Raw genomic sequence first — 24,251 nt, 5'->3', positions numbered from 1 at the left:
CAACGTAGAAGGAGCGAGAGAAAAATAAGAGAGAGAGAGAGAGAGACACGAAACGAGATCAGAATACAGAGTACTACGAAGGCACGGTTGCGTCAAGAAAGAAGAGGTGATCCATCAGCAGGAGCACAAGAGTTTCGCATCCCGCGAGACGGAGAACGCATAAAGGGGGAGAGAAAGAGAGAGAAGAGAAAAGAGTGGGAGAGGCGAGAGGATTGCGTCGCGGACGGTGGAATGTAAGAAGCGACCGAGCGGTGCCGTGTAAACACGCGTCTCGAGTGAACCGGAGCGGCCCACCAGCGACGTTCGATTCGATGTCGTTGGCTTCCCTGTCGTTGTCACCGTCGCCGTCGTCGCCGTTGTACGGCAGCCCCGACGGTTCGCGTCGTAGAACTTGTGCGGGAGGAGCAACCGGGAGCAACATCTGTGGCATCGATCATCGTCGCCACCGGCACGGCAGACACGCGTAAATGAATCCACATCACAAATGACGGTGGGCGGACCGGGTAGACTAGCGAGGTGCTGGCTGGACTCGTCGTCGTTGTCGTCGCCGTCGTCGTCGTCGTCGTCGTCGTCGTCGTCGTCGCCGTCGTCGTCGTCGTCGTCGTCGTCGTCGTCGCCGTCGTCGTCGTCGTCGTCGTCGCCGTCGCCGTCGTCGTCGTCGTCGTCGTCGTCGTCGTCGTCGTCGTCGTCGTCGTCGTCGTCGTCGTCGTCGCCGTCGTCGTCGCCGTCGTCGTCGCCGTCGTCGTCGTCGTCGTCGTCGTCGTCGTCGTCGTCTTCGTCGGTTTAACGGACAAAGAGGTGAGGGTCTTTTTTCCTTTTGATCTCTTGGTACGCCTTAATTCTTTCGTCTACGAGTCTCTAGTGGACTCTTCTGTAAAAATGGCTTCGGGCGTTCTACCGTTTGCGATTGTTTTATTGTCCCTAAGCGGTTGTTGCACCGTACGATGTTGCTCCCGATAAGATAATTTTCACGCGATTATGTGTTGATAGCACATCACTCAACTGACCATTTCTAAACGGTCGCGTCGCAACGATGGCTGGAGTTCTGATCGCGACATGTTATTCCGATTACGTCGTAATTGACACTTCTTGGATGTTAATTTCCGGACAAACTTGTTTTTAAGTTCATTTCTATCGCGTCTAGAAATAATACAAAGTGATAGTAATAACAACGCCTTACATTTCGTCATCAATTAATTTGATGTATCACAATTACTGGATGAGATTTTTTTTTGGAAACGTAACATTACACAACGCTTTATTTTTCCTTTAATTTGATTTTGACTTTATTTGATTTTATTTGATTTGACGAACTTTACATATCGCTCGTTTGCTACAACTGACATAATTGTGGAAAAAAATTGCGATTTTTTTTTTAGTAGCTTGCAGAAAAACGGAAACATAAAGAAAAAAGGGAAAATATACTTTTAAAGATCATATTATTTCTGTATGCCTAAATTGTATTTCAAAAATAATATTACAAAATTTTAATAAATCAAACCATTGAAACTTTTTTCTGAAAAACTTTGTTTTTTAATTATGTATTGTAGCAAATGAATATACTTTATTTTCATTAAAAAGTAAACACGGAATTAAAGTATATTATTCATTTGCTACAACAATAATACAATTAAAAACAGTCTTTAAAAAAAAAGTTTCAACAGATAGATTTTTATCTATAGATTTCGTCTTTTTTTTTCTGTCAAACAATTAACTTATTGTTAGTGTCATGTGCTAACATCGCAATTGAAAACAACAAACCTATGAAATCCAATTGATTTTAAAATTGCATTTTAAAATCAATTTATAACAAAAAATTTTATCAAAACGTAAAATATATTTATAGCATAAAACTTTTCTTCTGAAAAACTTTGTTCCTCTTTATCTCTAGGTGGATCTATAGATAGATCTTTATCTACCTATAGATTTCGTCCTTTCTCTCTCAAGTTATTAATTTAGTGTCAGGTGCCAATATTACAGTTAAAAGCAGCAACCCTATTGATCGCATCTCACCTTAATTATTTGTGAAGATGGTACCGCTTTCATATACATACTCATACATTTGTATTAATCGCGTCAAGGAAGATGCGCGTTATCAATGCAGCATCGAGACTTTTGATTTCTATTACATTTTTATCGTGAGAGGAAAAAAATAGTTCAAGGTAAACGTCTATTTCTCCAACCGGATGACTCCTCGCCCGCAATGATTCTCGCAATGCAGCTTCAAAAGAACCTCGTTGCATATCGATTGCATAACAGTTACGTTGCCGGTAATGTCTTGCCAATGTACTTACCAATAAATAGCATGCCAGTCGTTAGTAGACACTATATTTACGACGTTATCGTGCGATAATATCGATCGTGCAGAGAAACCATTCCGGGAACTTCCGAAGAGATATTTGGGTGGGTCCATCGTTGTATATCCGATAAATTCGCAACGTCTCGTATGGTGGTGGTCCAGCGATCTCTTAAGAGTTCAGATGAGTAAATACAGTACGAGCGCAATGTAATACGATCCTGCGACGAACTTCTGCCGTCTCTTTTATCGAATACGTTATATCCTCGTATCGCTTTATATTGTGTACATTGTGAGATGAAACAATAAGTTTCTCCGGGGACTAATCGATTACCGCTTTACAGAAACTCGGTATTTCCGAGATCATAGATCCAGCAAAGTTCTTTTGGAAAATGTTGTGAATTGAATGCGATAAAAAAAAATTGAACGAGACATTATGGTTATGATTAATTTATTCTCAAAGAGAATGAAGAAGAGCAGTAATAATTTTGTATTTTATTAAATTTATCAAGTGTTAATATGAATGTTTGATAATTTTATTGTCCGAGGAGAGGATAATAATATTGCGCAATATCGCGATAATACGAGATTAGGGGAGGAAAGGATTTTTAATTAAATATATATATTCATTACTGGGGATAAACTGTTTTTAATATTTATTTTTGTTTAATAATAATGGTAATAGCTATTGAAGTTATTACAGAAACAACACTTGATAATGTATTTATTTTATCAACATTGATGAATAAATCGTATATTTAATCGTCTATTTAATGCAAATTTAAATAAATTTTATTTATTAGGATCAAAGAATTCTAACGAAGCAGATTTTACAAGCACTCTGTGCAAACTCTTCCTCTTCTTCTTTTATAAATTGTATTTCTGCAAAAATATTTCGATTACATTCTTTTACATAAATTAACAGTTGGCGTTTGAATAGTCTGATAAAACTGAATACATAAAACAATTACATAACAGAAATTACTTTGCCAGAAATTACAATTCGCGCAAAAGTGGAGCACAATAGTCTTTATTTAATTAATAGCGATAACATCATGTATAAACAGTTATCGAATATAAATGTATATAAATATGTACCTACTTATCGAATATAAAAATTAATATCAAATTAATATCATTTAAACAATATAATTGTATTAGAATATTTGATGCTGATACTTAAATATTCGATTAATTTTTAAATTAGGTACAATATTTCCGATCATCGGAAATGTAGAAAATAGAAAAATATAGTCTTTGATATCTTCTCATGTGATTTTGGTAATAATTCTCATTTCGCAGTAATTGATATCTAATATCGTAAGAGTAAGAAAAATAATTAACGTCAAGGAAAGTAGAATTTGATTTTCCTCGAAATTTTCTACAAATATCGTATGTAAAGAAATTAATGTGACGCAAGATTATTGATTGATACATGAATGATTACATCTCAATTATACGTTGCTCAATAATAATTACAATAGTACAATATGTCATTGTCGTACAAGTTGTCGTAAAATGTTTGCCTCTTTTATTATTTTATCATCGACAATGTTTGTTAGCTATAAAGATAACTTATGTATACACTGAGAAAAATTGCTAGTTGAAAATGAATGAAGTAGTAAATTCTGATCATATCAATCAGAATTTCAATTGTCATGATTGGACATCAGGTTATCTCGAGTAGAATTAAAATAAATTTGACTATAAATTTCTGATTTTTCCAGTAGAATTCCAATTAATACAAATGAGATTCTTGTTTCAATACAATTAGGAATAATTAATTTTATGCTATTGGAAAATGTCTTTAACTGAATTTCAATATTTGTTTTGTCTGTCTGAACAAAAGAATAATATCTTAGAATTTGAAATATTTTCTTCTCGAGAGGATAAAAAATATGAATAAATTTGTTAATTAATGGCTTTAATTACTTTTAATTCATCGTTGTTTAATATTTCTCCCAGTTTATTATATCGACGAGACTTATTTCTTATTCGACGAGACTTATTTCTTATTCGAAGAAAGTTTATTAAAAGATTATGTAACGTTACATATTTTCACAAGTTTCGACAAGGCATTTTATAAAGTTTCTTCGAAATGGATGAAATTATTACCTTTTCAAAAAGTGTTTTGTGTTTAATGGAAGGGCGTTTCATTTTATTGAATTAAAATATCAAAGCAAGAGCAATATAGTTCAAGAAATTTCAAACTAAATAATTAAGCATTATATAATTAACCGAACGAAGTTATCAAAGTTTTCTGTTATTGACCGCTTGCAGAAATGTTTCTCTTGTTTCGTTGAAACGAAAATATTTACTAGATATTCATAGATTAAAAAACTAGTCATTTCCAGATGAACTGTTTAACATTCCTCTACGTCATCTTGAGACACTTGAAAAAAATTCCAACGAAACTGCCAGTCGTTTCTGGTTACTAATTTTATTTAGACTAATTTTATTTATAGCTTTTCACATAGTTATTTAGTTTTTCAATTCGTTGACTTAAGGCCTTAAGAGATTTTCCGTTTCTAATTTTTTTCAGAAATACTTTTATTAAATCTTTTTATTTAAATTAAAATTAATTTTTCTTGAGCAAAATTTTAAAAATATTTTCTCAGTATAAAGATAATAAAATATTTTGATAATAAAATTTTAGATTAAAATTTTATTAAAACGAGATATGTCTGAAATTAAATTACGTCTGAAATAAAAACGTTTTGTTATTTTTTCTGTATTTTTGAAATGACTTGAAATGAACTTGATTTGTTCGTTTAATTTGAGAAACTTATAAGCGATGCTTTCTTTATGTAAAAATATATCTTTTTTTAAATTTCCTTGAAATATGTTAGGTTGAAAAGAGAGACAGGAAGTAAAGAGAGAGAGAGGAGGGGGGAGAAGGGGGGAGGGAAGTGAGACACTGTATATATTGTGTGACATTCTTGGAGTGTCTGTTCATATGTTTCATCTCTGTTTAAACATGTGAAAATATCAAGACATTTGGCATTTCAAGAACTCGAATGAAATCGTAGAATATTTATGAGAACTGTCAGTAAATACATTTGTAATTCACTTACATATTAAATTATTATAAAGCAATTTATTTGCGAAGATGCTTTAATATAAATGATTGAGCAAATGAAGAAATATTATAACGATAATGTAATTTTTGATATTACCATTACAAAAGAATCTCTCGGCATGAATGATATTATTAACATCGTGTAATATTTATTATAATTAGATCATATAAAATACATGTTTTGTTATCAAATGCGCATTTAAATACTTGAATAAAAAAGTTTATTTAAATTTTTCCAGAAAGTTATATTTTTATTGTAATCTATATATTTTTATTTTAATTGAAATTTCTTTAATAAAATTGTAAAATAAATTTTCATATTATAAGGATAAAATATCTTATAAATCTTTAATAAAATATCTTTACTAAAATTGATTAAAATGTTATTGAAGCGAGATGTACGGAATTAAACTACGTTTCGTTTATATTTTTGTCTATATTTTTGTCTATATTTTTAAAACTTAATTTGTTTGTTTAAACTGAGAAATTCTTAAGCGATGCTTTTATTACAGAAAAGTTTATTATATAAAATAAATCTTCTCTAAAAATAATTTTCGTCTCTTCCTTATCTTGTCTTCCATCACTCGAGACAAGACAGAAAAATCTTTAACATATTCTAAATGATAGATTATTTTCACTTATACTTTCTTTCGTACACACATAAACTATTGTTGTTTACTGCTAGATAGCCAACGGTATTTATACGAGGGAAATGAACCAGCGTAATTCGGAAGCGGAGATCAATCTGTTTGTCGAGTGCATTATCTCAAATTACGCAGATCCGGTCGCGTCAAAGTAATCCGTGCCAGCTCGCTGTAGAAACTCTATAGAAACGACACTTGTCTGCGTGTTGCATTTCGAGATGAGAGAGTAAGGTTAGAGAAAGAAAAAGAGAAAAGAACGAGAATCTATAAACAATATTAGCATCAATAGAGTAAACAAAAGAAAAATTATCGGAACGAAACTAAAGTAAAAATGATGCGTCTCATACATAGAGATCACTAGCTGAAATTTTCATCGCGCGGAATCATAACACTCGTAATATTCTTTTTTTTTTATCTCATCATTCTTCATCCATTGCATTATCGTGAAATCCGTGCGTGTCATATGCGTTTGAAAATATTCTGATCAGATTTGCGCGAGAGATTCTCATACTGCTGATAGCTTATCGATACTACCTTTCTGTAACTCTATTTACTGATATCATCTGACAATGTCAATATGTCATCGAGTATATCAATGCGAATGCGGATTAAGCTATCAGCGATATGATACAAAACAGCAGAATACATTTCATAACTTCTATCAAACTTTAGAAGTGTGATGACGTCTTCCTTGGCGAAAGTTTTATTGGATCTCCCTGGTGTTCATAATTCGATCTTTTCTGTGACTTTTCTGACTTTCTAAAAGTACATTTTTCACATTGACATATTTCTAATGATATTTCTCAACCTAAAAAAAAAAAATATAATAAAGTATGTCAGAGGATCAGTTTAATCTTTAAGACTTAAGTAGATAAATCTATTTAAAGATACACTAGAAAAAAAATCTTGCATTAATTGGAAATCTCGTAATTTTCAACGAGGGAAAGGTACAAATCCAATATTTATAATATATCAAACATTCTAATCGTAATATCCAAAAATTCAGTTACCAGAATTCTGATTTATATGATTAGAATTCGTTTTATTTGTACTTCTTGTTGGTACAACTAAAACATTTTTCTCAGTGTATGCAAGTTGATAAGTGGGGACGGGGAGGAGGGGGGGTTGCTCAGAAAAATCTCATCTTAGAAAATTTTAAAAATTTTAATCTTGTAAGATATAATTTTTATAGTCACAGTTTTTATTAGTATATTATGTTATAATTAAATTTATATTATATATATAATACTCTTATGAGGTAGAGAAATGTAAATAAAAATAATGAAGTTTAATGGACTTCTAATAATAAGCCGTTAAGTAATAAATTAGAAGTCAGGAGCAAGTTATAAGCGAGTCGGTGGGGTGTCATAATACAAAATAGGTCATAAATCTTAAGAAACTTACATCCAGAATAATCACTAAACTAATGGTTTTGTAATGAGTAACTTTTGAAGTTTACTACAGAACTGTTAAGTTAGTGTTTAACCATAGAAAAACACAATTTTTTTATTACCATCAGGCCTAATCACAATTTAACCGGAAAATAAAAAATTAGGCCTTATTAATTAAACACTCTTCTCTCGCAGTTTTTCCATACTTCTCCGAAGCACAGTTAATTTCATCTTTGTCCATGACTATTCGCATAGTTACGCACGCCTAGTGCGGCAATGTAAACGCTCTAATCGGCCGTAATTATCATTCTCGTGAGTATGAACGCCGCTGTTGTTCCCACTGGTGGTGGCAGGCGTGGATTAGTCGCGCCCCTCAGGATATCATCGAGTATTTCTTCGTGGCGCTCACAGTGACGCCGCGGAATCCCGATAACGGTACGCGAACACTACCTGTTACGTGCCTACGGTACGTTTACGTTACGCATTATCGTCACGGGGCCATATTATCGTCGCTTCGATCGCGAATCCCCGCGCATCAATTACCGTTACGGCCACTGCCGTACTTTTGATTGCGTAAGGAAAGCGATTTTACCGGAAAAATGAAATGCGCTGTGATACCTGATCATTTCGCAATCCTAGAGAGCTCGTTAATTTATTCTTTTTTCTTTTGTAAACATACGTATTGTTTCTAAATCAATTATACTCCGAGTAATTTTTTAAAAATATATTTTTTTTTTTTGATTACTCAATATTAGAATTCAGCTGTATAAAGCTAGTAGGACCAAATCAGCAGAATCAAATCGGATCTATCGGAATTTTTTTTAGTACTCATTTTGTACTAAATTGTATCATTAATGATAATTTTGTATCGTATGCCATTTCGAAAAAAATCGTGACGCTGCTTAATATTGAGCTGGCAGGATCAATTCAAAATAAAAGAAAATAATAAAAGTAATATCAGAAATCAATATCAATCATACGATTGAATTTGTACTATTTTGTACTGCCAAAAACAATTCTATATTATGTCATTCTATATTGTGTCATTTCTAAGAAAATAGTGCTAATAATTTAATATTTAAGCTGGCAAGATCATAAAAAAAAAAATAACAGGGTAAAAATTAACGCGACTGAATTTGTACTAATTTGTACATATCATTGAAAGTAAATTAATATTTTACATGTTTTCTCCTTAAATGACTTTATTAGTATGTATAATACTTACAATTTATGAGGCGTTTTTCACGTCAAATCAGATACCTTTGAAATATCGTCATTTTATTTTATTTTATTTTATTTATTTTTTTTACCTACATTCTACAGATAAAAAAATGAGACACGTGTTTCGCGAAAAAATGTGAGATTTTTTTTATGAAGTTATTGACGCTTGTAAGTTTAAAGTTGTATAAATAAATTTATAAAAAACGTCGCTCATGCGAACATGCAAATTTATTATTATATCATTAAATTCGTACAAAAAAAATGCAAAATTTTCTGAGATTAAAAATCCGATTTTAAAGATCTTTAACACGTGTCTCATTTTTTTATCTGTAGAATGTAGGTATGTTAGCAAAAAAAAATAAAATAAAATAAAATAAAATAAAATAAAATGACAATGTTTCAAAAGTGTCCGGTTTACGTGAAATGCCTTATAAATTGTAAGTATTATACATACTAATAAAATCATTTAAGGAAAAAACATGTAAAATATTAACTTACTTTCAATAATATATACAAATTAATACAAATTTAATCGTGTTAATTTTTGCTCTGTGTTGTTTTTTTTTATGGCTCTGCCAGTTTAAATATTAAACTATCAGCGCCACTGTTTTCTTGGAAATGACACATAATATAGAATTGTTTTTAGCAGTATAAAATTGTACAAATTCAATCGTATTGATTTCTAATATTATTTTTTTTTTCTTTGATTTTGAATTGGTTCTGTCAGCGTAATATTAAGCCAACAATGCTACGATTTTTTCCAAAATGGCATATAAATCAAGATATTTATTTAGCATCCAGTAAGTGGAGAATATGCGAGGGCGAAATTGTAGCTTAAAGTCCTTCGCTAGTAATTCGTGACGGCCTTTGCTTCTCTGACTCGCATCTGATAAATATTACACAAGCACCAAAGAATAAATACTTTGCTCACTTTTTTATTTTCCTCAAGATTTCATAACGAAAAATGTTAAAGTCATATCCCAAAGGTTTACCTTTTTCTCGGAATGGAATAATGGGATCAGTATTCGAAATATCATTTTGAAAATGACTATTCTCTTTATAACAAGCTGAGATAAGTTCATTTTAAATTATATTAGAAGTGATATTTAAAGAGCACTAAGAGGAAGTTCTCTTCCTGAAGATCCCTCGGCGAAATTTAATCCATCAACGTAATTTACATTTTCTTAATAGACGATCATATTTTTTGAATGAACTTGGCACATTAATATTTCCAATCCATTAAAATTTTTGTATTCGAAAATTCTATTTATTCGCAAAAATGTTTTTATGACTATACTTTTCTTGATTGCATTATGAATTTTATCAATGAATTTTTTTCAAAAACTTTTGATTTGTATGATATGACATGAAAAAATTCTAAACTGTTTTTTAAATTCTAAACTGTTATTCTTTTTAAATTCTTATGTTTATGCTAGCAAATGAATAATTCTGAAGATTTTTTATTATGGTTGCATTTAAAAGAATCACAATAAATTTATTTATTAATATATTAACTGAAAACTTAAAAAATTTTTCAACATTTCGTATTGTATACTGAAAAAATATACTAAATTTGAATAAATTATTTATTTGAATAATGTCAACTAATATTTACTAAATGTAAAGGTATATTTATTTGATACAAAATTATTAATTTGATTTCAGCTATCATTTCCTTTTATTGACATTTATCCATTTTAAGTAAATGTCTAGTTAAACAATAAATTTAAATAAATATTTATTAAAATTTAAAATATTTTTTTCTCGATGCAGAATTAATCTAGATCCCTCTTCAACATTTACGATGTATATATTTAAAGTTATCGCTGCACTGCTTTAATAGCTTATCTCATTAAACCATTTTAATATTGTTAATCTTATCTATGCGTATATAAAAATAAGATGAGATCATGCAATGGCGTTTTAAATGTCACGTTTTCCAATAGACAGTAGACTTTTCACAAGATACACGCCTCATCGGGCAGATTAATTGATTTATTGAGCGAAAGAGAAGTGCAAGGGTTGAACGTATTAGTGAACACGTTCCGTTCGTGTATTCATGAGTACACCGATAGTGTATCGAGACTCGATTTCCCAGATAGTGACCAGTCGTTGGCCGCTCCTGGCACGTTGTCGACCTTTCTGCAACATCGAATTCCACCGATACGCCTGTCAATCTCCTACTACGGCCATTACAAATCGCGACGATACGGTTTATTTCGATCCGCCTCATCGTCGATCTTGCGAGAGGCCAATTTGCGGTGCACGCGCGCGATGTTCTCCGTCCGCTATAATTCGCGACTTCCGTGTCCGCGCGAACGCGAAAGTGTTCAAGAAAGTACGACGCTCCATTTACGACTGCATCCGGGAAAATCTATGAAGAGAACGCATGGCGCGATCTAAATTTCAAATGCGGATCCACACGCGCTACGCTTATCTCTCGCGGAGCAGATTATACTTTCTAAGCGTGAAATATCCGCCCGGCGGAATCTGTGGCCTCAGATACGCATGTTTGTGAGAAAATTCGTTGGAAATCCTCCTTTGCATCTTTTCGCGAAGTAATAAACGTGTTATTATGCAACAAAATTATGAAGCGAGCAGCCTTAATTTAAATATTACTTTAATATTAAAGAAGTGATATTGCGCGAGGAAATATTTATTAATTTTCTATCTCAATTTTTTGGTTCATTTAAGAACTTATTTCACATAATTTTAAAATAATGAAAAAGTAATGAAAAAATTACAGATTATTTTAAAGCGTTTAAAAGTAACACAATAAATTTTGAGCGATGGTTAAAAAAGTTATTATATTACTTTTAAACCATCTATGTAGATTAAAATTTATTTCAATAAAAAGTAATATTTTTTTTAATTTGTGCTTTAATAAAAATACATGGAAATGTATTAAAAAATAACAAAAATCTGAATTTTTTTAAATGTAATTATAATTATAATTTTTAAATATTTTAAGTATTCAAGATGATCTAAAGTTAAATATATTATGATGCAAAGATTAGATGTTTTGTGAATGAACAAAATATTTATCTTTTAAATCTTTATAACTCATTTCTGAATCGCAGTAAAGCTTTGCATAAATTATTTTGAATACTTAAAGTATACAAAAAAATTTTTAATAAATTATGAAAACCTGTTGTTCGACAAAAATAGAATGCTTTAAATATAACTTTCATATGTATAGCTTATTTAAAGTATAAATATTAATACGTTTGTATAAATGAATGTAATATCCTTAATCGAATAGATAAGGACTAAGAAGATAACTTTCGTACTTTTTAAGGGAACTCAATTTGAAATAAAAATTTGCGACGCAATTGATCATCCGACATCTATTGATGCTTCGCGGTCGAAGTGCGTTTCAGGTGTTCGCCCCGAAGAATCGTAAACTTATTACGTGTAACTGACGCTCGTGTATCACATTATTACGGACACGTGCGGTAAAAGCAGGTCAGGCCAACATCACAGACGTGCCCATGTCCAGGTAAATCTTGATAACGATGGATGAGCGTCGTTATCGGTTAAATGTCAAGTTCAACTCGCTGCGACGCGACGTGATGGATCCGGATAGATTCGGACAATTCTCGCTTTCCTTACACGTGGAAAATTATCGTGATAATGAACGCCCTGGATATTTAGAAGTGATGTTCCACGTTACTGATTATAAGTCACAAAGGTGTTAAATCTGTTGTAACAGATACTAGGAAAGATGCGAAATGTATAATTTTAATATTTATAATATTTATAAGATTTTTAATACGAATGTCTAAAAATACAATTAGAGAAAAGCCGTGTAATTGTAATAACATTGAAATATAATATTACACATGAATTTATGTAATATAATTGCGTTTAAATTAAATTAAAAATAGAATTGATAAGTAAAATTAAATAAAAAACAGAACGTTTTTTATAATTATTCATATTATATTATATTACGAATATATATATATATATCACATTTTTGTAATATTTCGAGCTTCGCGTTGCGTTATTTGACTATTTTTCTTGTTTTCTGTTTTCTTGTTTTCTAAGATATCTTTCTATTATTTCTGTTTGTGTAAACATTCATATTTTCCCTAGCATAATCCTCTAAAATGCTGCATCAACAAAACTTTAGGAATCCCTGATGTAAAAAAATTCTAATATTATTTATTCAGGTTACTGCAAGTATTTAACAGTTTATGGACGTAAAATTAGGGTATTCACGTTAGTCAAATTGTTAATCGCATTACGTTTGTTAATTACACTTCGCGCAAGTCCAGACAAAGCTCGTGGAATTTTTATTTGGTCGCGTCGGTAATTGCATTACTTCATGATGCCGTAAATGACATCAATTATGATTGCGTAACAGCGATTAATTTCCCATGTAACAGCAAAAAGAATTAAACGCATCGATATGACGGACCGAGCTATGATTTATTTTAATTGAATCCATTTCCGAAGGGTACGACATCGATCATGGAATAATCTCATCGTACGACAAACATTTGTTAATACCTAATAGATGAATTTTTCGATATGTGGCAGTAAATCGGCACGTGACGACGAACGTTTTCCCTTAATGGATTAATACGTTAGCTAAGATAATTTATTATCTTAACAATGAACGATGGTGCAGGGAACGCTTGTCGATAATAATAACACCGGCGAGAATGAGAGAGAATACTCTCGTCTTATTTATATCGCGACATAGGCAATGGACGCGTTTGCGCGAAATAAAAGCCGTAAACCTCGGCGAGTGAATGTCAGTCTTACGTCAGCATTTGCTATAAATTGCACATCAAGCATGGATGATTCGATCGTTAAGGTATTAATCCGATCTGTTTTCGTCGAGCTGGAGGATCTTCGGGTATAGCATTTTCCGAGAAGAAAATTTGACGTGCAGGCCGGTCGAAGCGGTTCACCTCCTTATTGGTACCTTCTTCGCGTCGCTCGAGAAGGTTTATTTTTGCGTTCTTCGTAATCCTCGTTACGAGTATCCGGAGCACGCATGGCGAGGAAATGATTCGCAGCTCCCGACGGGACTGCGAGTGGCCGCGTTTCGCAAGGCAACGAAGAAACTCCTTTGTGGATCCCAAAGGAAAGGATATGGGCGTCGTAGTCGTGAGATTTTCACGGTTCGCCGTTGTATTGTATTTTTGTGCGCTTTTATATAGAGAGAACAGAGACAGAGAGAGAGAAAGAGAGAGAGAGAGAGAGAAAATTATTAATTTATCCCAAGAAGGATCTCTTCAAGTTTGAAAAAAGACAACGATACACACAAGGCAATAATATACATAAAAGAAAAGTAAATATTTATGAATATAGATAGAGAATCAGAAAGTACACATATTTAATACGAATAGAAGCAGAAGAGGGAAGGCGGAATGCGAGATACTGTGCTAACAAATCGTGTAGCCTCGGCGCGTCACGGTACATCATGACGTGTTTCGCAATTACGTTCCGCAAAGACAATGCGTTCCCTCGGCAGCACAACATTGGCTCCTATTCCCATCTAGCGCTAAATTTGATCGCATACTGTTTGCCTCGTGGTCGCATTAGCGTTATCTTCGCGTTTAGACTAACAAAGCGGAAAACAAGCGAGTAAAGCGAGATCTCGTGTTTATCATATTTTTTTTAAGGTCATCGATCCTTTGGAAAGTGAGCGATAACCGATCCTGTCCGAGTCGCGCCTCGATACGATCGATGGACAACAGATTCTCGCGCTCCAGTTACTCGAGTTTCTAATCCGATATCATCGAGGAAAAATCAATTCATCGAGGATTATGCACGATTTCTATGCACTCTGTATACATTCTGGACTTAACTACTTCGTTCACTCGCGAGTAAAAGTTTGAGTCGGATAACTATATTTAGCATGTGCATCGTGTTCGGTCCATTAGCTTCTCTCTATGTATTTTTCCAAAGCGATAGTATCTCCTGTCATTCTACGGAGTGTACTTTTTTTTTTTACTGCTACCGATCGCACATCCATGGATGGCGAAGCGATTAATTATTGCTCCTACTAAGCGCTAAAAATAATAGTGACCTCTTTCTCGGAATGGACCGTCGTACTTAAGCGACTGTCGGTCAACATTTCTAAACGATCGATCAGAATTCGATATTTCAAACTCATTCATTCAATGTTATCATACAGAAATATACAGGACACTTTATTTAAAAATTAATAAAAAATTCAAGAACTGTAATAGTTAGTTAATGTATTTCATTTAGTTAACGTAGTGTTCAATGTTTAGTTAACACAAATTAATTTTGACGGAGTAATCTACTTATGTACTTATCTACTTATTTGTAAAACGTGGAAACCTTTCAAATTTAATTATAAATAAAATGAATCGGTAAATGACTAACAAGAGAAAGAATTATATTCCGTTGAAGCGGAAGTTTTGATGCTCAATAATGTTTCAAAATGTAATTTTATGTTACGAGGATCGCAAATTTGCGAAAATCACAAGTGGAAGATAAACAATTTTCATAAGAAGATTGAAACCCATCTTCTTACGATTCATTTTATAAAATGAGAAAGAAATATACTAAATTTTAATAAAATAATTATTTGCTAAATAAAAAAATATAATAGTTAAATCAAATTAATGGCTCTTGTGTCAAATAAATATATGTTAAATTTAATAAATATTCAATTGACACTATTCAGACAAATACTCATTAAAATTTAGTACATTTTTCTCTCACTATGTAAATCAGATTTAATAGTTATTTTAGATGAGTAAAATGTCTTTTTCATCTTTATCATTTGCTGCATACGAAAAGAACTTTGCATTGCAGCGGCACGAGATGAATCGAAGATTGGGATATAGCAATTACGATGGCAAGATCGCCGGTCTTTACGATCTGGAGGAGACTCTCGGCCGCGGTCACTTCGCCGTGGTGAAGCTGGCACGACACGTTTTCACCGGTGAGAAGGTGGCAGTGAAGGTGATCGACAAGAGTAAGCTCGATGAGGTTTCGAGGGCTCATCTCTTCCAGGAGGTGAGAGAAATGCAAACTAGTTCGACGAGTCATCCAGTTTGATCTTTTGCCATTTTTAAAAGAAACATGTGAAGGAAATGTTCTTTTACTAAGGGTATGTTCCACTTGACGCTCGCAATGCATGAAGTCAATTTCATTCTTATTATCAACTGTTAAACGATGACAAATAATACTCGCGAATATTGTGAGCGTCAAGTAGAAGGCACTCTTAAAGTGATTTAAATAAACATTAGAAGATTGGAATGTATGAAAAGCTTATAAAAATCTGAAATTATCTTTTTTGTGTCTTTTTCTTTGTTTTCTGATATCTTTCTGACATAAAGCTAAACTGTTTCAAATTTATCTCTTGTTCCGAATTGGAATTTATATTTGTGACAGATAGAACTCTAACTATTATTTGTTTCTAACTTGTTCGTGACTGTGCAATCGCGTTAGTATTATCTTCCGTCTGTTTCATGTCCTATAATGGAAATAATAGAGTCATTAATGACATCCTGATTCGCGTAATGTCATTTTGATGGCTGGTTCGATAGTAACCGGTGATCGAATCGTCTCGTATAGTTGCATCGCACGATAAATCTCATAGCGATGGACCTCAATAAGATCGTCGAGATAATGATGGAAATGGATGATGGACAGAATCGTTGATCCCTGGATTTAAATTCGCTCAAGCGAAATGAATTTTGTCTGCCTGTACATCGTGTCCGTCTGTGTCGCAGGTGCGGTGCATGAAGCTGGTGCAGCATCCCAATGTGGTGCGGTTATACGAGGTGATAGACACGCAGACCAAGCTATACCTAATTCTAGAGCTCGGCGATGGCGGGGACCTCTACGATTACATCATGCGCCACGACAGCGGCCTCAGCGAAGAGGTATTGTTGCATGGCCATTGTTGTTTTATTATGCCATCGGCTTACAATTACCGCGTGAGGATATAGAATACACAAGTTTAGCTCTCATATAAAGTCTATTGAATGTGAATTTTCTTGAGTACAAATTGTTACAAATTTATCATAAATCATATATAAAGAATTTATATAAATTATATAGAAAATTATCTTGAAACTTTTCAAAAAAATTTCTCTTGTGTTATAAATTCAGAATTAATATAATAAAAAATATTAATAGAAATAAATATTTTATAGAAATTCTTACTGTCATTTTTTTTTTTATTAAGTGTAATATATTGATTAAATTCTTAAAATTATTGAATATTTCATTTGCAGTCGCGCGTATCATGATATTTGAATTTTCACCTTAGGTGGCCAGGACTTACTTTCGACAGATCGTTAGAGCCATATCTTACTGTCATCGTTTACACGTAGTGCACAGAGATTTGAAACCCGAGAATGTCGTGTTCTTCGAAAAGCTGGGTACGGTGAAGCTTACAGACTTTGGGTTTAGCAATAGATTTTGTCCTGGTCAGAAGCTCGAGACTTCGTGCGGTTCATTAGCGTACTCCGCTCCAGAGATACTTCTAGGCGATAGTTACGATGCCCCCGCAGTAGGTAAGTTTGTTAATTAATGCAATTAAGGATAAATATGACTCAAATTAGTATTAAAGTTACATCTTTCGTCGAAAGTTTTCCTAAGAAGCATTGGACTCTAAATTTGAAAGAAAAAAATCTTATTTAAAATATAATACAGCGAGAGAGTGAAATTATACTCGCTTCAATAGACTACGTTTGTATTTCAATTTGTTGCAGATGTTTGGTCGTTAGGTGTAATACTATACATGTTAGTATGCGGTCAAGCGCCGTTTCAAGAAGCGAACGACAGTGAGACGCTAACGATGATTATGGACTGCAAGTATTCAATTCCGTCGCACGTGTCCGACGGTTGCAAGCGGCTGATTGCGAGAATGCTCGTGCGGGAACCCGAAGGCCGAGCGTCCCTCGAGGAGATAGCTGCAGATCCGTGGTTAGCGATTGGTTCCGACTTGGACACGATGGAGACGCTACCGCTCGTATCACGTCAACAAGTCTCCGATGATCATCACAATCACATAATTACCAAAATGGTTAACGGTAACATCGCCACCAAGGAAGAGATATTGGAGTGAGTAGACATTAGGAAGAGATTTGACCATTTTGATCGTGCCTTTTTGCGTGTTAGTATATTTTAAGCATGCGTCTTCGGCGCTACGTTTTACTGGCAATTCTCATCGTGAATCTTCTTACAGCGCGCTCGACAAGAACGAATACAATCACATCACCGCGACGTATTTCTTGCTGGCTGAGAGGAAATTGCGCGCTCATCGACAAGAACAGATGCAGAAAAGTCGTCCAGAAGCTCTAGATGTTTCCTCAAGGTATGTTTTACATACCTTTACTGAATCACCCAGTATTGCTGCTGTGTGTGATTCACTTATAAGATATGTTAAATCTAAATATTTATGCTGTATACCGTCTTTAATGAAATCACTAATACCAATGCGTGTTAATTTTATTTAGCCGGCAGGATGATCTGACAACAAATCTGCGCACAGATGAGAATTCCCTAGGTACTATGAACCAGTCGCTATTAAGCGTGCCACGGACACCTGGTGACGTACCGCAGGTACGTACTACATATTCATCGTCTAGAAAGATATCGACTATCGGATGTCTCGGCAAACATTTTATGTATTGTATAAAATGTTAATGTTACATCCAGTCATGTATTAATATTTACATGTCAATATTTCTCGCACAGAGGAAACAAAGATGACTGTTCTGGTTACAGAACGTGCGTTCGCGCAAGTGCAGTATTGTTCAAGAAGAAGAAGATGAGGACGACGTGTCCTCATGCTCTGGCCGAGATGAACATGGCAGTAATTCGGCGCTAAATTCCCTTAATCGTCGTGGTTCCCGTTCCGAGGGAAAACTCTCGCATATTCTACAAGAGCGATTATCGCAGCTTCCGGAGAAACATACCAGCACGAAGCCCGTGTTGAGTCAACGGCATCCACATCAAAAAGAGGATACCGTCGTTGCCGAATCATCGCATAGGGGAGAAAGACTGAAGCAGATTTCGAAAAACGAGAAGGATATGTCGCCGCCGATGCATCTAAGAGGAGCAGACAAAGTCCAAATGGGCAACGTACTCTTGGAGAAACTGCCCATAACTCCGCGAATTACCATGACGTGCGAGGAAAATCTGAAGAACCGATTGAGCGGCGCGAACTCTCCATCGTCCGGATGGACAGCTAGAAAAGCCACTACTACGGAAACTAAACCTAAATCGGTGACGGAGTGTCTAAAATCGAGCGGACCGATACCGGCGAATAAGTGGAGAATGGGTTCTCAACACCATCGGTTTAGTGTGCCGCTCACAGAGTCCTCATCAATGATTCCCTCAAAACCGTCCGATGTATCTACAACGATGACAACGACGACTACTACTAAAACACTACATGAATCGTCGACCGTCTCGATACCTCTTCACCCGATTAGTGATAATCAAGTGACGTTAACACCTAAATACAAGACAATGCCGTCACCCAGCGGTGCTTCTGCGAAGCAACTCACGCTCAATGAAATCTTGGAGGATGGGGATGGCACGCAAGCATCGGTGAACTCCACGGAATGCGGGGATTCGACTAAATGCCGCGTTGTTAGGCGAACAACATATGAGCAACGGAGAAGCAAGTTTCACAAGACGCGCACGACCTCCTGTTCGAGTTCGGACGCCAGCGACGACGACAGCGAGAGTAGGAAAAAGAGGGCGCACAAACTCGGTGCATCCACGGGCAAACCCTTACCTCCGAGACGCGATAGTCACGACGACTCGAGCGATTCGCAGGATCCAGGAGGAAGCGGTGGCGGGCGTGGTGGAGTTGGTGGAGGAGGAAGCGGAGTTAGCAATGGCGAACACACGACGACGGATACACCGACGACAACCGAGAGCAATCGAAACGAAAGTGGCAGCGGCACTAACACGACAAACACGAGCACAACGAATGGAGGAGGACGGCATCGATGCACCGAGAACCAGGTAATGTTTGGCAGGAGACATCGCGCTGGTAGGAGAAGAGCCGGCGAGACGCGATTGCGTGAGAGCCAGTCGTTGAATCGTATCACCGAGGTTCAGGAGGCCGAGGCACCCTCATCTTGTCACAATCATTGTCATGTGTCGCGTAATTCGACTGCAATTGACACGCAAAACGTCTCCTCGTCATCAGCGTCGTCGGTATCGCAGAATAGCACGGCTTCTCAGCACAATGTTGTTCCACCTATGTCTCAAATAGCAACCAGTACGGTACAAAAGGCAAAAGGTCTCGGAGCGAAATTGTTGCAGAGCTGGTCACTCAGCGCCGGGAAATCGTTGATATCGCAAGGCTCAAGGTCCGCTCGCAGTCCCGATGGAAAGAGTAATAGCTGTCGGCAATCGGACGATTGTCAGAGCGTCAGCGATGAACGTCGTGGCGATCACAAGTGCGCGAGTCAAGCGCCCTGTAATGACAAGGAGAATCGTGGTAACGGCTCGATCAACGAGTGTAAGAGGAACGAGTGTAAGAACAAGAAGATTCGGTTGTTGAGTCGTTATTTCGCCGTGCACAAGAAGCTCTGCGTACCGTTGCCGGGTATCTTTGGCAAGGGACGCCTCTACAAGGCTCGCTCGTGCGGTAGCATTACTCGCGATCGTGTTAGTCCGCCGTCGCCTAAATCGGTGCTGCTAGTCGAGGACAAGTGGCGGGAACGTCGTCAGTGGTGCGATGCGACAAAGCAGCATCGCGGTAGCGATGGCGATATAAATCAGAATTTAGGTCTCGCGCATCTAGTACAGGAGAGTAAGGGCTGCACCGGCATGCCCAACGTGTGCCACATTCACCTTGGAGACGCTTCCAAGTGTTGTAGCCTTTGTTGATGAATCGCTTCCGCTTGAAAGAGAATTCGTTTAGATATTCAAGATGAGAGACGTATAAACGCGGATAGGTAAAGACCAGGTCCGTTTTCTGGCAGTGGCGTAGCTAGATGGCATATGCGCGCGGGATTTCTTTCGCAACAATCTCTTTTCGATATTACTTTAATTTTTGGCGAGTTATTTTTGTCAATACAGAAATATTTTTATAGGTTAAAAGATCTGGGATATATATTTTTCTTTTTTTCTTAAAAAAAACTGCAAACGAAAACGGCATAGATACTGTATCTCTGACACATCTTAAAGAGAACAATAGTTATTAATTTCTAAGTACAGATCTCTCGAGGAATCATCTTGTAAGCAATTCGGAATGCAAAAAATATTAATAATTAATATTTCCAGAAAGGCATGATCTGTTTTTCGCCGAAGTTATGTTAAGTTAAGGACGCGCAACTGATATTTGCACGAGTGGTAATTGCTAACCACAATATTAAAGATTACGTGACTCTGGTCTACCATCAACGTACTTGACTGATCACATCATATCCCCGCTGGTCTGTAGAGCACAGGGATCAAGACAACAATAAGAGAAAAGAAAGATGGAGCGTATCGATTTGTCGATCGTTCTGAGAGAGCTGTATCTAGTCCATGTGAACAAACAATGTATTAAATATTGCAGAGTTTATGATGATGATTATTATATTATTATATTAATAATATTATTATTACTATATATATTATTATTACTACCATTACTCTACTACTGCTACTATTACTACTATTACCGCTACTATTACAGTCCCTATTATTATTGCGAGAGATCATCTTCATGCTATTGTCATTATCATCATTATTATTGTCATTGTCATTATCATTATCGCTGCTTTCGTCATCTATTCTCTCGAAATATTTACAATGCAAAAAACCTAGCACGATGTAATGCATAATGCATCGCAAACGGTAAAGTAATTCCACGATTGAAATTTGCAGTCAATCGATGCGGAGTCACGCAGTGCGAAAAGTGTCTTCCTCCTCCCATTTTTCTTTCTTTCAATTTTTCCTTTTTCTTCAATGCGATCCCTTCGTTTTTCTCTTTTTCTCTAAATGATACATCATTGCCTTTACAAAGCTTCCTAACTTATTAAGATGAACAGAGTCTCGAGATGGCTATAATGACTATATTTATATATACATATATATTGAAAGATAAATTAACATCGGACATAAATGCGAGTGTTCTACAACGGTAGCCTGAATTGCGTCTAAGTGAAAGGAAAGAAACGATTAAGGGAGAAAAACTCGCTCCGCGGTATTTGTATACGTTAAACCCGGTGCGGGAATAGAAGTGTTCTTGAGCAAACAGTGCGCAACGTAAAGCCCACCGAGTATGTAAGTACTGCGCGCAGATATTAGAAGCTTAAGAGTAAGGCGATAATCGTCATCTGTCAATCCATTCTTGTAGATCTAAATAATTGGCAGCGGACAGTAGGTGCAAGATCTGTTGACCGTGCTTGCCGGTTAAGCACGTCGCAACGTTCTTCGATCATTCGTTTCCTCGGATGTTTGCGCCACATATTAACGGTCGTCTGGACGGACACTGTCATCGTCATCGCTTCTCTATCATCGTCATTATCGTGGGTGCTATCCGCTACTTAAAAGTGCGTGCTACAATCGTAAAGTAAGAAATATATTTCTCATTAATGTAGCGGGAACTCATTAGATTTCATTTTTTCTTTTCATCGCGATATGAACATTTCTTTATATCATCCGATCATTTCTAGCCCGATCCTTTTATTGCATTTCTACATCAATTTATGAATTTCGATAATCGAGTGCTGGACGCTCGATAGTTACCGAGATAATTCATTTCACGAGTTCATGCATTATTCATCAGCTCTTCCATTTCGTTATATGTACAAGGATAATTCGGAAAATTTTCGGCCTGATAAAGAAGACACATTTTTGGCAAAATTGTTTTTTATTTTTCAGCATAGTCTCCTTTCAATTTAATACATTTGTTTCAATGATAATTCTAATTTTTTTATACCGTTTACGATTTCTCTAATCTTCAAAATAAGCATTAGTTTCATCGCTTACTTTAGTATTTTCAGCCAAATCTCTTTCCTGCGAGTCATTTGGAAAAAGAAAAATCATTGGAGACTGATGAATGCGATGCTTGCAAAATCAACTTGAAATGCAAATTCATGCAATTTTATGATTAAAATTGAAAAAATATGAACGAATACATTTGTCATGGAACAAAAAATTTATGGCTTTACACGAGCGAAACAAAAGAAATTAATGAACGCATCTGACTGAAATTTTAACAGTAGCTCTGTACAGGATCAAATTTGTCTAAAATTATAACAGTTTGACATTTGTGGCGTCATTTCTGTGTCAGGCTCAGAACTTTCCGTACCCTCGTATGCCACATATGATGTATTTGAAAGCGATATAAGATATAAGAAAATATAAGTTCGAAAATAATACATGATTGTAGGATGATGTTAATATTATAAGGCAACTATCGCGCTGCTCGTTAAATCTCTTTATTATCCCCGTTTTCGTTTTTAAGTTCGCAACTGTATTTGCAATTGTGTCGATGGTAACTTTTTTGATAAAGACTGAAAATTTTGCAATAACTTCGATATCTCGATTACCAGCTACCTGCGCGTCGTACGATGACGATGACCTAAACGAGACCAAAAATAATAATTAAGATTCACAGACCTAAGTTTGCGCTAGCTACAAAGTGCAATACAAAGTCGTACAAAGCCAAGTACCTTGTGTCGGTGTAGTCGTTGATTTTAAGGATCCAATTCGATTTTATCTTTTTCACCCTATATTGTAGCGTATTCAGCAACTCGGGAGCTACTTTCGAAACTCGGAGCTAACAATCGCGGTGTACACATGGGCATTAACGTTTACTTCGGTATATGAGAATAATATCTCGGGAACGATAGGACTTTAGAATACAAGAATCTTCTCAGCTACGAATAATTGGACGAAGATTGTCACTGTAATCGACGAACGAGAGAAATTGTCTATGTAGCGTGAAGCTCAAAAAGAATTTCCTCGTAGGCACCACTAAGTCACTACGACTTGTTTCGGTCCTATAATATTTATGTAATAAATTGAAGGCGTCTTTCGCATAATTCGAACAATGTATATTCTGGAGTTGCAAATAGAGCAAAATGTCTCTTCCATGTACATATCTTTGGCATTTTCCTATATCCTGAGAAAACCGACTTCTTCTAGGAGAGCTATCGATAAGTAAAAGAAAGAGAGAGAATGAGATATTTTCGTGCTATAATACGGAACGCTGATCCATTAAACTGGATTTCCTGAGATGCGATATGTATATGTATGTCGCGAAACTTAAGTGCAAACTGACGTATCACATTGAATGCATGTGATTCTGTTGCGAACTTGCCGGCTTCTTGCTGTTGCGCTGCTCGTGTTAGTCGCTCATCCTTCCCATTTTAGCGAGTAATTCCGCTGATTCGAACGCGCTGCACCGTAAATACGAGAGAGAATTTTCTAAACGGTCTACTCTTTTCACTCGTTCTAAACGTCTATCTGGCCTGAACAGACCAAAGTCCCTCCCGTCATCCCTCGTAGTGTCCGACTTGTCACCCCGATTTACTGCCAGCTCAGTGTTAACGACACATCACTTTGCTAAACCGGCATAACATGAGATCTGTAAACCGCCAAGCATGAGCGTTCATGCACTGTGTGCCCAGATAAAATAAACTGAAATTAAAAGTTAA

At 35.6% G+C, this 24,251-nt stretch overlaps 1 protein-coding gene across 2 annotated transcripts; it reads left to right on the top strand.

The window, feature by feature from the left end:
* Positions 1-668: 668 nt before the first annotated feature.
* On the top strand, positions 669-24,251 carry Snrk (SNF related kinase). 2 transcript variants are annotated; one of them, XM_011068801.2, is made up of 8 exons: positions 669-12,130; positions 15,436-15,639; positions 16,359-16,511; positions 16,901-17,147; positions 17,346-17,697; positions 17,822-17,950; positions 18,093-18,198; positions 18,364-24,251. In XM_011068801.2, the coding sequence occupies exons 2-8, from the start codon at positions 15,445-15,447 to the stop codon at positions 20,485-20,487; spliced, it is 3,306 nt and encodes a 1,101-aa protein (XP_011067103.2). In that variant the 5' UTR covers positions 669-12,130; positions 15,436-15,444; the 3' UTR covers positions 20,488-24,251. The 2 variants fall into 2 exon arrangements, with proteins under 2 accessions (XP_011067103.2, XP_011067033.2); XM_011068731.2 differs by having other exon boundaries at positions 684-798.

This window comes from Acromyrmex echinatior, chromosome 2 (assembly GCF_024713525.1).
Source record: "Acromyrmex echinatior isolate Ae372 chromosome 2, ASM2471352v2, whole genome shotgun sequence".
NCBI classification, from domain to species: domain Eukaryota; kingdom Metazoa; phylum Arthropoda; class Insecta; order Hymenoptera; family Formicidae; genus Acromyrmex; species Acromyrmex echinatior.
This window is presented reverse-complemented; position numbering and strand designations above follow the sequence as displayed.